The 14,966-nt window shown below is 46.2% G+C and overlaps 1 protein-coding gene across 1 annotated transcript in view; it reads left to right on the plus strand.

Moving 5' to 3' along the window:
* Window positions 1-14,966, plus strand: part of si:ch73-105b23.6 (fibrillin-2) — a 97,972-nt gene that overhangs the window by 52,894 nt on the left and 30,112 nt on the right. Inside the window, exon 13 of the mRNA XM_034184393.1 lies at window positions 11,290-11,301. Coding sequence (XP_034040284.1) covers window positions 11,290-11,301 — 12 coding nt within the window. The remainder of the gene's footprint in view (window positions 1-11,289; window positions 11,302-14,966) is intronic.

The raw sequence follows: 14,966 nt of genomic DNA on the forward strand, positions 1-14,966 counted from the left end.
ATTGAAATCAAACTGGATTTTTGATTTGATAATGCTGTCTAAATGACACATTTCATGAGACTAAACTTATTTTTTCTTTCAAATAATGAAAGCTGCTAAATATCACCTACATAACTTACATTTTATAAGCTAAAACCTGGTCAATAAGTTCAGCCTTATCTTGGAACAGAATCAGTTAAGTGTTGGCACAGATTTGGATCATGGTATGGAGACAGAGAATTAAAATTATTGAGCATTACAGTGTTTTTTATTATAAAACCTGGGGATAATGTTGTGATTGAAAGGCATAACATTTTAACCATTAAAACCTGATGTTTTATTGTTGCTGTTTCTCATCAGAAATGGTAAATATAGATATTTATGGACAGTATACTTGTCCAGAATAAAACGAGCCCAACACGTTATGGCATCACGATCTCAAAATAATTTGAATAAAAAACACAAAATAGTCTCTGGGCTAAAGCACAGCTTCCTCCCTTCTGGACGATCCCACTTTTGGGAGAGCTTTAAATTAAAGAGAACTTTAAAGTCCTTCACTATAATTTGTGATTACATGTAATTTGTGATCATTGCAGTTATATTTACTTTGACAAAGCCTTTGATTCAGTTGATCAGACTGCTTTCTGGGAATTCATGGGATCCCCAAGAAGCTACTGGACATCATATCCAGCCAGGTACTGTGATGACTGTGCAGAGACAGAGACAGGAAGAGACTCTGAGGTTTTCATAGTGAAAGCTGGTGTTCGTCGGGGTTATGTTCTGGCTCCTACACTGTCCAATGCCTGCATGGACTGGGTGTTGGGTAGAGTTGTGGAAACCTATGACATTACTAACCTTGACTTCAGGGACAAAGCTGTGATCTTTGCAGAATCAATGGATACTCTGATTACAGCTGAGGAATCGGAGTGTGTGGGTTTGAGATTTTCCTGGATCAGGACTAAGATTCAGGCTTTTAATGACTTCCTGGACTCAGCTGTCAGATGTCTATCTGTATGTGGTGAAAGTCTTGAATGTGTAGTGACATTTACTTATGTCAGCAGTGACATACATGTCTCTGGCACCTCAGCCATTGATATCGAGAGCCGCCTGGGAAGAGCCTATGGAATCACGACTTAAGTGACGACTGGATGTTTTTAGTACTATGTGTCTTCGAAGGATCCTTGGGTACTGCTGGAATGACAAAAAGTCATTCCAGCAGTTTATTACCCAAAAGTTGTTTATTCAGTCATGGGTTTGATGCCACTAATCACAAAAGCAGCTTCAAAAGCATAGTTTTTAAACCAGGTTCGGGAAACGTGAACAAGAACTGTAATATCATTTATGGTGCTGGAGAGGTGTTCGAGACTGCAGCTTCAATGCTTGATACGAGAAATATGTTTTCATATCTCAAAAATGTGATGTGATTGGAAAAAATTAACACCAGATTTGGATTCAGCACCCCCAAATTATTTGCAAAAAAAAAAAGAAAAAAAAAAAAAAAAAAAAGAAAATCGTGTTGATCAATGTAATTTGACAGTTGACTTGCAAAGGATTTGATTGATGGGTCAGTGGCACTATTTCTTTGACAATGGGCATTGATTCCTTGTTTTTATTGGGTTTGTGTGGTTTAAAATTCTGTTTTCCCTCAAGAGGAACAATAGTAGTCTCAAAGATCATAATTCTTTTCCCAAAGGTCATAAAGGGCCATAAAAACACTTCTAGAAAGGATATTTGGGGCTGTGGCGCAGCAGTGCACTGTAATCAGTGGTTAAGTGTTCCCATCTGGTGTCATGTGGGACATTGAACTGCTTTGAATGAAAAATGTTGCGCTCTTATTATTACTGATTTGTTATACATGACATCTGCTACACTGTTATTTGATTGTGGCATTACTGATATTTGTGATACTAATTTCTTTACTCGTGGCTTTACCCGTTCTGGAATTATTATCTGTCTGTATGTGTCTCCAGGGGTGGTTCCACTCCCAGAGAGCATGTTGTTCTCTGCACCTGTGTTGGTTCCACTGGATCGTGTCTCTACCAGCGACCTAATGAAAAGAGTGAGTCCAGCCCAGTTGGAGGTGCAGAAGAGAATTTGTGAGGGCAAAATGGCATGTGTCCACGATATGCTGGCAACCAAGAATTCTAACCTGGGACTGCAGACTTTGGAAGCCTGGAAGCAATACAACAATCTGGTTCTCACCAATGGTAGGAAGTCTAACTACTTCTAAATAAAATTTTGTGAATGAGATGACTTTCTCGACCGTTAATTGTGAAGAAAATCAACATTCACGTCACTGCTCCCATGTAATAACCAAAGATAACAGATCCATGCAAGATCGCCTAGTCCTCTGACGTGAGGTACACAATGATTAGATTAGATTAGATAAGATAGAAATTTATTGATCCCTTGGGAAGACTCCCTCAGGGAAATTGAGCTTCCAGCAGCATTGTATAGTAGCACACAGGGTAAGAAACATACAAAGTATCAAAAGTGAATGTAAAAACAGTTTGCAAATATAAATACAAATACACAATATAAATACCAGACATACTGATCAATACTGGTTTACTGGCTACTACTGTTCCTCTCCTTCCCGTCCTCTGTCTTCCTGTTACTCCTTCTCCCTCTGAGTGTGGAGTTGTACATTCTGATGGCCTGAGGGACAAAGGAGTTTTTCAGTCTGTTGGTCCTACACTTGGGAAGGAGGTTTTAGTAAACAAGCGGGGTCCTGCTAGGACGTCATAGTATTCAACGTGTGTGATAAACTCTTAGTCGCTCAGTCTCTCATCTCGGTCTCTTATTAGCTTTCATTCCTGTACCCATCCTCAAGCGAAACATTGTACTTCAAGTACTGAACAGTTTGCCAGCACAGCACCAGTGCATGTTCCCAGACCAGACCCGACCAACTGGTAACCTGCAACTAGTTACATGAATCTTTCTGTTGGGGAAAGTGTAGTGACACGGACCCACAACAGGGGGCGCAAATGAATGGTCAATAGATGAGCCAAAAGGTAACAATTTAATGTTGTGAATGTGCACAACGATGATACAGACAATCACAGAATCTGACAGCAGTCAATACACCAAGGTGATGTTTGGGCAGGCTCGAGGATAGGAGACGTCTGTCCCGAGAAGAGCCGGAACCACACGATTTCCACCGCCACAGAACCCGGAGAATACTGGAGCCGCCAAGTCCCGAATTCCCAGGTGATCACCGTCCCTGACTGTCGGATCTGGTACTGCTGGCGAGGAGCACAAACAGTGAGATGTGGGTGTGTGCACACCCAGTAACAAAAACAGTCAGAAGGTGGAAAGTCACCTCCACCTCTAATCACACACATGTGCAGCTCCTGTCTAACCACTTATCTGGTTGCTGTGTGAAGCTAAGCCGTCGCTGATCACACCAAATGCCAATCCCACAGATAAGGAAACACTTACAGGAAAACAGCTGCAAAGAAGTTCAGACTATTAGTCAGTGTTTTCAGTTTAGCAGAGAATTACCTTCACAGGTAGATGATATCTCGGCAGCGAGGTGGAGATGACATCAGCTTTTATGGAGCGATGAAATGAAGATGGGTGACAGCTGTCATGAGTTGATGTGTGACAGCTGTCACTCCCGGTTGTATCCGTGGCGGCAGCGCCCTCTCGTGCCTGAAGCCCGCACTTCAGGCAGGGCACCCTCTGGTGGTGGACCAGCAGTGCCTCCTCTTCTGGCGGCCCACACAACAGGACCCCCCCCCTCAACGGGCGCCTCCTGGCGCCCGACCAGGCATGTCCGGGTGACGTCGGTAGAAGTCGGCCAGGAGGTCCAGGTCCAGGATGAAGCTCCTCTTCACCCAGGAGCGTTCTTCAGGTCCATACCCCTCCCAGTCCACCAGATACTGAAACCCCCAGCCCTTCCGACGGATGTCCAGGAGCCTGCGAACCGTCCATGCAGGCTCCCCATCGATGATCCGGGCAGGAGGCGGCGCCGGTCTGGGAGCACAGAGGGGTGAGGTGTGGTGTGACTTGATCCGGGAAACATGAAAAGCCGGGTGGACCCGCAGTGAAGCTGGGAGCTGGAGCTTCACTGCGGCCGGACTGAGGACTTTGAGGATCTTGAATGGACCGATATACCTGTGCTTGAGTTTGGGTGAGTCCACTTGGAGGGGGATGTCCTTCGTTGAAAGCCACACCTCCTGCCCGGGCTGGTAAGCAGGGGCCGGGGAACACCGGCGGTCTGCATGGGCCTTAGCCCTCGTCCGGGCCTTCAACAAGGCAGAACGGGCGGTGCGCCACACCCGACGGCATCTTCACAGGTGGGCCTGGACCGAGGGCACACCGACCTCTCCCTCCACCACGGGGAACAATGGGGGCTGGTACCCCAGACACACCTCAAATGGGGAGAGGCCGGTGGCAGAGGACACCTGGCTGTTATGGGCGTACTCGATCCAGGCCAGATGGTGACTCCAGGCCGACGGGTGCGCTGATGTAACACAGCGGAGGGCCTGTTCAAGTTCTTGGTTGGCCCGCTCTGCCTGTCCATTCGTCTGAGGGTGATACCCGGACGAGAGGCTCACGTTGGCCCCCAGTTCTCTGCAGAAACTCCTCCAAACCTGTGAGGAGAACTGAGGACCATGGTCCGAGACAATGTCAGTTGGTATCCCATGCAGACGTACGATGTGGTGGACCAGGAGGTCTGCTGTCTCCTGGGCCGTAGGGAGCTTCGGGAGGGCCACGAAGTGGGCTGCCTTGGAGAAACGGTCCACTATCGTGAAGATGGTCATCATGCCCTGGGACGGCGGGAGGCCCGTGACAAAGTCCAGGTCAATGTGAGACCAGGGGCGACGAGGCACCGGAAGCGGTTGCAGAAGCCCTTGTGTCTTGCAGTGGTCTGCCTTGCCCCTGGCACAGGTGGTGCAGGCCTGGACATACTCCCGGACGTCAGCCTCCATGGACGCCCACCAGAAGTGCTGCCGGACAACTGCCACGGTCCTACTCACCCCTGGATGACAGGAGAGCTTGGACCCGTGACAGAAGTCCAAGACTGCAGCTCTGGCCTCTGGTGGGATGTATAAACGGTTCTTTGGTCCAGTTCTGGGGTCCGGGCTCCGTGCCAGGGCCTCCCGGACGGTCTTCTCCACGTCCCAGGTGAGGGTGGCCACGATAGTGGACTCCAGAATGATGGGCTCCGGTGGATCCGACAGCTCAGTCTTGACCTCATCTTCATGCACCCGGGACAAGGCATCTGATCTCTGGTTCTTGGTCCCGGGGCGGTAGGTGATTCGGAAGTCAAAACACCCGAAGAACAGTGACCAGCGGGCTTGCCTGGGGTTCAGCCGCTTGGCGGTCCTGATATACTCCAGGTTCCGATGGTCAGTGAAAACCATGAACGGCACAGACGCTCCCTCCAACAGGTGTCTCCACTCCTCAAGAGCCTCTTTCACCGCAAGGAGTTCTCGATTGCCGACGTCATAGTTCCGTTCAGCTGGGGTCAACCTGCGAGAAAAGTAGGCACACGGGTGAAGAACCTTATCGGTCTCTCCACTCTGGGATAGCACGGCTCCTATCCCTGAGTCAGAGGCGTCCACTTCATCCACGAACTGGCGGCTAGGGTTGGGCTGCACCAGAACTGGTGCAGACGAGAACCGGCGTTTCAACTCCTTGAACGCGGCTTCGCACCGATCCGACCAGGTGAAGGGGACTTTTGGAGAGGTCAGGGCTGTCAGGGGGCTAACTACCTGACTGTAGCCCTTAATGAACCTCCTGTAGAAATTTGCAAAGCCGAGGAACTATTGCAGCTTCCTACGGCTTGTTGGTTGGGGCCAATCTCTCACCGCCGCAACCTTGGCCGGATCAGGGGCGACGGAGTTGGAGGAGATGATGAACCCCAGGAAGGACAAAGAGGTGCGGTGAAACTCACACTTCTCACCCTTCACAAACAGCCGGTTCTCCAACAACCGCTGCAGGACCTGACGTACATGCTGGACATGAGTCTCAGGGTCCGGGGAAAACATGAGTATGTCATCCAGATATACGAAGACGAATCGGTGCAGGAAGTCCCGCAAGACGTCATTAACCAAAGCTTGGAACGTCGCGGGGGCGTTAGTGAGGCTGAACGGCATGACCAGGTACTCAAAATGACCTAATGGGGTGTTGATTGCCGTCTTCCATTCGTCTCCCTTCCGGATCCGAACCAGGTGGTACGCATTCCTGAGGTCCAGTTTGGTGAAAATTTGGGCTCCATGCAGGGGCGTGAACACTGAATCCAACAGGGGTAAGGGGTATCGATTACGAACCGTTATGTCGTTCAGCCCCCTGTAATCAATGCATGGACGGAGTCCGCCATCTTTCTTGCCCACAAAAAAGAAACCTGCACCCATCGGGGAGGTGGAATTCCGGATCAACCCAGCAGCTAATGAGTCCCGGATGTAGGTCTCCGTTGATTCGCGCTCGGGACGTGAGAGATTGTACAGCCTGCTGGACGGGAACTCAACGCCCGGGACCAAATCAACGGCACAATCGTACGGACGGTGCGGGGGAAGGGTGAGCGCCAGATCCTTGCTGAAGACATCAGCAAGATCGTGGTACTCAACCAACACCGCCGTCAGATTGGGAGGGACTTTAACCTCCTCATTAGCGTTTACACCGGGAGGAACCGAGGATCCTAAATAATTCCGGTGGCAGGTTTCGCTCCACTGAGCCACAACCCCAGATGGCCAATCAATCCGGGGATTGTGTTTAATCATCCATGGGAAGCCCAAAATCACGCGGGAGGTAGAAGGAGTTACAAAAAACTCAATCTCCTCCCGGTGATTCCCAGACACTACCAGGGTTACAGGTAGTGTCTTGTGTGTGATAAAAGGGAGAAGAGTGCCATCTAGTGCTCGCACCTTCACTGGTGAAGAAAGCGCCACCAGAGGGAGCCCTACCTCCCTTGCCCATCTGCTATCCAGCAGATTCCCTTCTGACCCCGTGTCAGAAAGTCCGCTCACGTCTCCACACAACCTCCGTATGGCTCTGGGCGGCTTATGTATGCTTCAGGGGATGGTGGGGGGGGGGGGGGGGGGGGGGGGGGGTCGTTGAATGACAAGTGGAATGTCTGTATTCGGCACCGGGTCGGCAGGAGGAGGAGCTGCAGCAGCACCCTGAGCGCGCGCTTCCACCTGCGCGGTGAGAGCCTCCATCCTGCGATTAAGGATGATGTTTTGCTCGGTCATCAGGTCCATCCGAGCGGTAAAGGCGGTGAGGATATGCTGCAACTCACCAATCACACCTCCAGCCGACGCCTGTGCACCCTGCTCTTCCATTGGCTGTCCAACAGGTGGTTGACGCCCCTCGGGATCCGTCACGATGGCCGAGATATCCTGTTGGGGAAAGTGTAGTGACACGGACCCACAACAGGGGGCGCAAATGAACGGTCAATAGATGAGCCAAAAGGTAACAATTTAATGTTGTGAATGTGCACAACGATGATACAGACAATCACAGAATCTGACAGCAGTCAATACACCAAGGTGACGTGTGGGCAGGCTCGAGGATAGAAGACGTCTGTCCTGAGAAGAGCCGGAACCACACGATTTCCACCGCCACAGAACCCGGAGAATACTGGAGCCGCCAAGTCCCGAATTCCCAGGTGATCACCGTCCCCGACTGTCGGATCTGGTACTGCTGGCGAGGAGCACAAACAGTGAGATGTGGGTGTGTGCACACCCAGTAACAAAAACAGTCAGAAGGTGGAAAGTCACCTCCACCTCTAATCACACACACGTGCAGCTCCTGTCTAACCACTTATCTGGTTGGGGTGTGAAGCGAAGCCGTCGCTGATCACACCAAACGCCAATCCCACAGATAAGGAAACACTTACAGGAAAACGGCTGCAAAGAAGTTCAGACTATTAGTCAGTGTTTTCAGTTTAGCAGAGAATTACCTTCACAAGTAGATGATATCTCGGCAGCGAGGTGGAGATGACATCCGGCTTTTATGGAGTGATGAAATGAAGATGGGTGACAGCTGTCATGAGTTGATGTGTGACAGCTGTCACTCCCAGTCGTGCCTGAAGCCCGCACTTCAGGCAGGGCGCCCTCTGGTGGTGGGCCAGCAGTACCTTCTCTTCTGGCGGCCCACACAACACTTTCACCACGTAAGCCAAATTTACACTTTAAAATTACCAGTGACGGAGCTGTGCATCAAAAACAGTCTGTTGTCCTGTTCAGAAAATCTTTGTGAGACCTGTTATCCTTAAGAAAAAGTACATATATTATTTTATACAGATTAAGAACACAGTTAATGTGTTAAAACTGTACATAAAGTGTCTATCTGAATGTCCACTTGAAAACCTGTTAATATGTTAATAACTGTAGATAAAAATTTTGTCCACCAAAGGCTGAACAGCTGCTGAGACATTTAGCCACACTTTGGCTTAAAATTGTCCCTTTTTGTTTCAGAATTTAAATTTATATTTTGTGTGCCCTACTTTGAGCTGTGTTGCGATAAAGTCCACCAGTACAAGTCACATGATGCACTGTCATATCAGTTTACATCATAATTAAATGACAAGTCACGAGTTCTGACACACTCAGTGACAATAAACACTTCAAACCCACATCATAAAATGTTTAAAGGCTGAGTTTGAATATGAATGAATTCACTACAGCAAATGACCTTTCTAGTTCTTGGGAAACATGAGAAAGAATAAATCTGTTTGTGTACACTGACCGGTCTGGTAATTAACTGCTGAGAAGTGGGCAGGTTGCTTACAAAAATGTTGGTGCTACTTGCTTATTATGTATCTCAATCTCACTTTTTTCCCAGAGTGGGTGAACTTGTGTAGTTCTATTATCTTTAGTAATAAGACTGAGTACGTGTGCTGCTTTCATCACTAACCTGTTTATTCTGTTATGACAGGCAACATGCCTCCCATAGTGACAGAACCCACAATGATCCACGGAAAGGTTAACTCGACAGTCAATATCCAGATCCTGGCTCAGGACCTGAACGGAGACCCCATCACCTACTCCCTGCTCTTCCCTAAGCCTCGCCACTCTTCCATTGATGGCAGTGAGTTTTTAGTTGCTCCCTCCTTCCTGCATAGTTCCACATGTTGTTATTACTCACATTTCTGTTGTCTTTTGGCAGTTATTTTAGGGCTGAGCCAGTGAGTGGGCCACACACAGAGACATGCACAATTGTGCAGATTGCACAAATGAATATTGTTTAATGATTAATATACATTTAATCATTAATATATACATTATTTTCTAAATAAAGGCAAAAAAAAACAAAATTGCACAAACTATCATTATATCCACCATCCCTGTCAGCCACATTATGTCATCCACAGACTATATGTTTTTACATATATAACTGATTAAAACTTAATGGTCGTGAAATCTAATCCATATTATAATCGCCAAGTGGCCTTTGTGTGTGTGCATGTGTGTGTGCGTATGGCTTCAACCACGCAGAAACCAGGGAGATCTGACATTTGCTGTTTGGTATGCTTATGTATTTTGGGTCAAGGATGACCGCTGCAAAAACGGAAAGTTGATAGGACAAATGTTTTTGGAAACAATAGATGTTGTGCTGCAATGCACCATGGGAGTTTGGGGTTTGGGGGTTTAAATGTTATTATTATGGTTCGTGTTAGTTTAGCAGTGTTGTTAGTGTTACTGATTTATTGTGATTTTGTTGTTCAGTTGGTTTAGTCACTTTAGTTAAGTCTCATGTTGCTGACACTTGAATGAAATGTGCATTGTGTTTGAGCTCCACCCTGTTTGTGTCTAAAATTAGAGGCACCTGCATACAGTAAAGATGAACAGCTGTGCGCATGTATGCATGTGTGCAACTTCAATCAGGGACAAATGGAGCACATCTGACATTTGTTGTTTGGTATACTTATGTATTTTGGGTCAAGGATGAACGCTGCCAAAACGGAATGCTGATAGAACTAATAGTTTTGGAGAAGTTATAACTATTAGCCAACATTGCTAATTACATTGTGGACTCACACACGTTTCCAGCAGGGGGCAGTAAATTGTCTTTATATTAAAATTGTGAGTGTTTGTGCATATAATGTAAATACATTAAAAATACATGGATGACACAAGAAAGTGAAAACACTTATTTCCACTGTGGCTCATTTAAAAATTAAATGACAAATAGAAGTAATAATGAAATAAAAATAACGATAATAATAATATTAATCATCATCATCATAATAGTGTGTATATGACAACAACCTAAACAATTTATAAATACATTAAGACAGTAAATTAACATTAAAAATTACATAATTAACAGGAAATAAAAGGGTTGAGTTCCTCTTCTAAAAATTGTTGAGGTCTAAGGTTCTAAAAACATTCTAGACTGACACAAACATTCCAGTTCATTGCTTGATTTATTACCACCCTTGAAAAATGTTGGCTACCTATTTTATAAACACTATCCAATTAATAAATAAAAGTTGAAAGTGCCAAGGTGCATAACAGACAGCTTTGGGACGTGTACTATTCTCGAATCTGGTTGTTCTTGTTTTAATACTTGAGAGTGTCTTGTGGGAGGGTAGACTTTTAAAAAGGCACTTGCTTCTGTGGGAGGGGTCTTTTAAAATCTTAAGGCCTTTCTTTTGCAGTAGCTTCCGTATCGTTTCCTGGTAGTGGTGGAAAAAAAAAAAAAAAAAAAAAAAATCGCACCCCATAAACAGTAAGTTTAAATGTAAATTTCCTTAATATTCTGCTAAGTTTCAGAAACTGTTGTGTTATTATGTACAGGACTAACTGTTAGCTGAATACCATAATTTTTGTTTGACAGGCTGAGACTGTAAAATGAGGGATTTTCATTGTGCAGCACCAACATCTTTTGGATATAGCAGTTAACCACCAAACTAACGTAGTACATCTTTTACTGTGAAGTAACCAGTAGATACAACCTGTTTATTCCATAACTGCCACAGATTTGTATTATGTACAGCAATATTTAATCTTGTGCTGATGCTTACACAGAAGAAGATGACTTCAGTAATGAAGATTTCTCACTGTATGTTTGCATTAATTTTATCTTATTAACCACTTGTGTTTATTTCCTGTCAGTATTCGACACTGACTGCATGAGGTTTCCTGATGTGCTTCCATATATTACATTCTTTCTCTTTTGGTTCCAGGTTTTGGTTACCTCACATGGATGCCACTCGACATCCAGCCAGTCCAGCTGACCATCCAGGTCAGCGATGAGATCACCAGCTCCCTGTTCACCCCCGTCCTGCGCGTCTGCAACTGTCTCAACGGAGGAAGCTGTCAGTATGACAGCGTCATTGAAAACCACCTGCAGGGAAAGTTCCAGGTGCATTAATCTGCTGTCTAAAGTCTGTCAGTGGACATAAAATGCTTCTGTATGAATTTTCTACTGGGCAATGGCTGCTAAAGAAAAATCCACGAGTGAATGCAAACTGTGAGTCTGCAAAGGAAAATGCATCCAAAACATACAGACTTTCCTTGAAAATGTTTAATTATATAATGCCAACTTTAAAAATAAAACAAATCAATAAAAAGAAATGCCATACAAAAATCTGTTGGGAAAAGTGTAGTGACACGGACCCACAACAGGGGGCGCAAATGAACGGTCAATAGATGAGCCAAAAGGTAACAATTTAATGTTGTTAATGTGCACAACGATTATACAGACAATCACAGAATCTGACAGCAGTCAATACACCAAGGTGACGTGTGGGCAGGCTCGAGGATAGAAGACGTCTGTCCTGAGAAGAGCCGGGACCACACGATTTCCACCGCCACAGAACCCGGTGAATACTGGAGCCGCCAAGTCCTGAATTCCCAGGTGATCACCGACCCCGACTGTCGGATCTGGTACTGCTGGCGAGGAGCACAAACAGTGAGATGTGGGTGTGTGCACACCCAGTAACAAAAACAGTCAGAAGGTGGAAAGTCACCTCCACCTCTAATCACACACTCGTGCAGCTCCTGTTAACCACTTATCTGGCTGGGGTGTGAAGCGAAGCCGTCGCTGATTACGCCAATCTCACAGATAAGGCACTCCACAGGAAAACAGCTGTAAAACGAGTTCAGACTAAGACACAGTTTTAAGGCTGAGAATATTACCTTCACAGGTAGATGATATCTCGGCAACGAGGTGGAGATGACATCCGGTCTTTATGGAGTGAGATGATGAAGTGTAGATGGGTGACAGCTGTCAAGAGATAATGAGTGACAGCTGTCACCCCCGGCTGTGTCCGTGGCGGCAGCGCCCTCTCGTGCCTGAAGCCCGCACTTCAGGCAGGGCGCCCTCTGGTGGTGGGCCAGCAGTACCTCCTCTTCTGGCGGCCCACACAACAAAATCATCACGTCACACTGTTGTTGGACTTGAAATCATAACCAGCATAACTTTTTTCCCATTTAAATTGGGTAATTATTTCACTGAAATTCACACATTGTCTATTCATTTGACTTACTGGGCCCTATTTTGACAGCAGATTAAAAAAAAAAACATGTAGAGGGTGCAAGCCCATTGGGGGGATGTCTGGATGCCATGTGCTGTTTAAATGCAAGGAAATACTAATGCAGAATCAGATGCTGTGCACACAGGCATTGGGTTTACCGTAATTTGTTTAATTCCATGTTTTAATGGGCATTTTATAATAAAATATGAAACCGATGTCAAAGTGGTACCTCTTCTCCTCTTTAAACTGGAAACACACAGTGCTGTGGTGTATGGGAAGGGGATGCAAGTGAAAGGATTTCTGGTACCTTACTGGATTATCACAGAACACTCAACGGAGAGCAGACACCAAAGCTCCCTGAGGTGAAGTAATGAAACATCAACATGAATGGTCTCAGGAACACAAGTGCTCTTGTTATTTAGAAGATGGGGGCTGGGCTTAAAAAAGAAAAATTGCATTGGGTGGATGTCAGCAATGACATGTAGTGGGTTTTACATTGCTTTGAGCCAGGTGTGCAACAGCACGCATTGAATGCATTGACTTTACAATACTAAAATAATCTGATTACAGTGCACATATAATGACAGACTTTATTTTTGAAAAAAAATGGTTTGTATGCATAAATAGCAGTATAAAGTTCTGTATTATGTAAAAGTAATAGGTATCCTATAGGTTCAACAAGAATGGAGTACTTCATCAAGAAAACCCTGATTAAATACAATTTGATTTTTAAAAAATAATTTTAGTAAAGGAGAGCAACAAAAACAAGTTGCGCACACATTTTAAGGCACATGACTTTTGCAAAAGTCCACAACTTTTTATTTTATTTTATTTTTGGTCCCAGAGATTGATTTTGTATATGCTTCATATATTTCAGATATACCAGTAATAACAATGGTAATTACAAATATATTGCGACATTACAGACGTGTGGTACTTTCATAACACAGAGTCCAGTATATTGAAGCACTGAAGCAAATCTTACATTCAACATATATAAATGAGGAGAACTCACTGAATGTCAGAGCAGTATGCTGTATCAGTACGTTTTTTTTTAAATTGAAACAATTAAAACTAAAGAACCATTTCCACAACTTTCTTATTGTGAAGCTGTAAATTCTGATGACCAGTGAAAGCAGCATAAATCCAGTATCTCTGCTTTGCAATGAATATTAATATAAATTAGAAGAATTTGCACCAACACCAATAAAATTGCTGCAAAAAACAAGGCATTAGGGAAAAAATACAACTGGACAGACATTGAAATGGAAGATCGGTACTAATTTTTTGGACTTCTGACATACATGTTGTTGGTGTCACACAGGTGAGGTTGTGCTGAAAAAACTGACGCCAAACAAGGCCAGGTAAACACTTTTTCAAGGTAAATTATAAAGTTAAAACCAAAAGTAGTCAAAAACGGCCTGTTGTGAAAGTGTAGAACACGGACCCACAACAGGGGGCGCAAATGAACGGACAATGGAGTAAGTCAAATAACAAAGCTTTACTGTTGTGAAACTCGCACAACAAACACAACAGATAACAATTTTGTGAATAAGCCGAATTCCAATGGTGTCGTGTGGGCAGGCTCGAAGGTAGGAGACGTCTGTCCAAGTCGAACCGGAACCACTCGATTTCCACCGCCACCGAACCCCGGGAATACTGGAGCCACCAAGTCCCGAACTCCCAGGTGACCACTGCCTCCGCTTGTCGGATCTGGTACTGCTGGCGAGGAACAAAAACAGTCAGAGGTGGGTGCGCTGCACCCAGCAACACGGACGGTGGTAACACCACCTCCCCCTCTCGTCAAGTAAACACTGAAGTGCAGGAGTGTGAGTACTTATCCAATACTGTCTCCTGCTGCTCTTCTCTCTCTCTGTATAAAGGCAAAAAGTATTCAAAGGTGATATAGTCGGCTGGATACGTTACCTCCTCGGTAGAAACGATATCTCGGCAATGAGGTGGAGATGCCGTCCTGCTGATATACCCCTCTGCTGATTGCTGTCAGCCGTCTCAGGTGATGGGTGACAGCTGTCACCCTGGCTGCTCCTGTTAGGCGGCAGCGCCCTCTGGTGCCTGGAGCCCGCACTCCAGGCAGGGCGCCCTCTGGTGGTGGTGGGCCAGCAGTACCTCCTCTTCAGCGGCCCACACAACAGGACCCCCCCCTCAACGGGCGCCTCCTGGTGCTCGACCGGGCTTGTCCGGGTGGCGGCGGTAGAAGTCGGCCAGGAGGGCCGGGTCCAGGATGAAGCTCCTCTTCACCCAGGAGCGTTCTTCGGGACCGTACCCCTCCCAGTCCACCAGATATTGAAAGCCCCGGCCCATCCGTCGGACATCCAAAAGCCGGCGCACAGTCCAAGCCGGCTCGCCGTCGATGATCCGGGCAGGAGGTGGTGCCGGACCGGGTGTACATAGGGGCGAGGTGTGATGGGGCTTGATTTTCGACACGTGGAACACTGGATGGATCCGCAGTGAGGCCGGAAGCTGAAGCCTCACTGCGGCGGGATTGATGACCTTGAGGATCTTGAAAGGACCTATGTATCTGTCTTGCAAT

This window comes from Thalassophryne amazonica, chromosome 13 (genome assembly GCF_902500255.1).
Source record: "Thalassophryne amazonica chromosome 13, fThaAma1.1, whole genome shotgun sequence".
NCBI lineage: Eukaryota > Metazoa > Chordata > Actinopteri > Batrachoidiformes > Batrachoididae > Thalassophryne > Thalassophryne amazonica.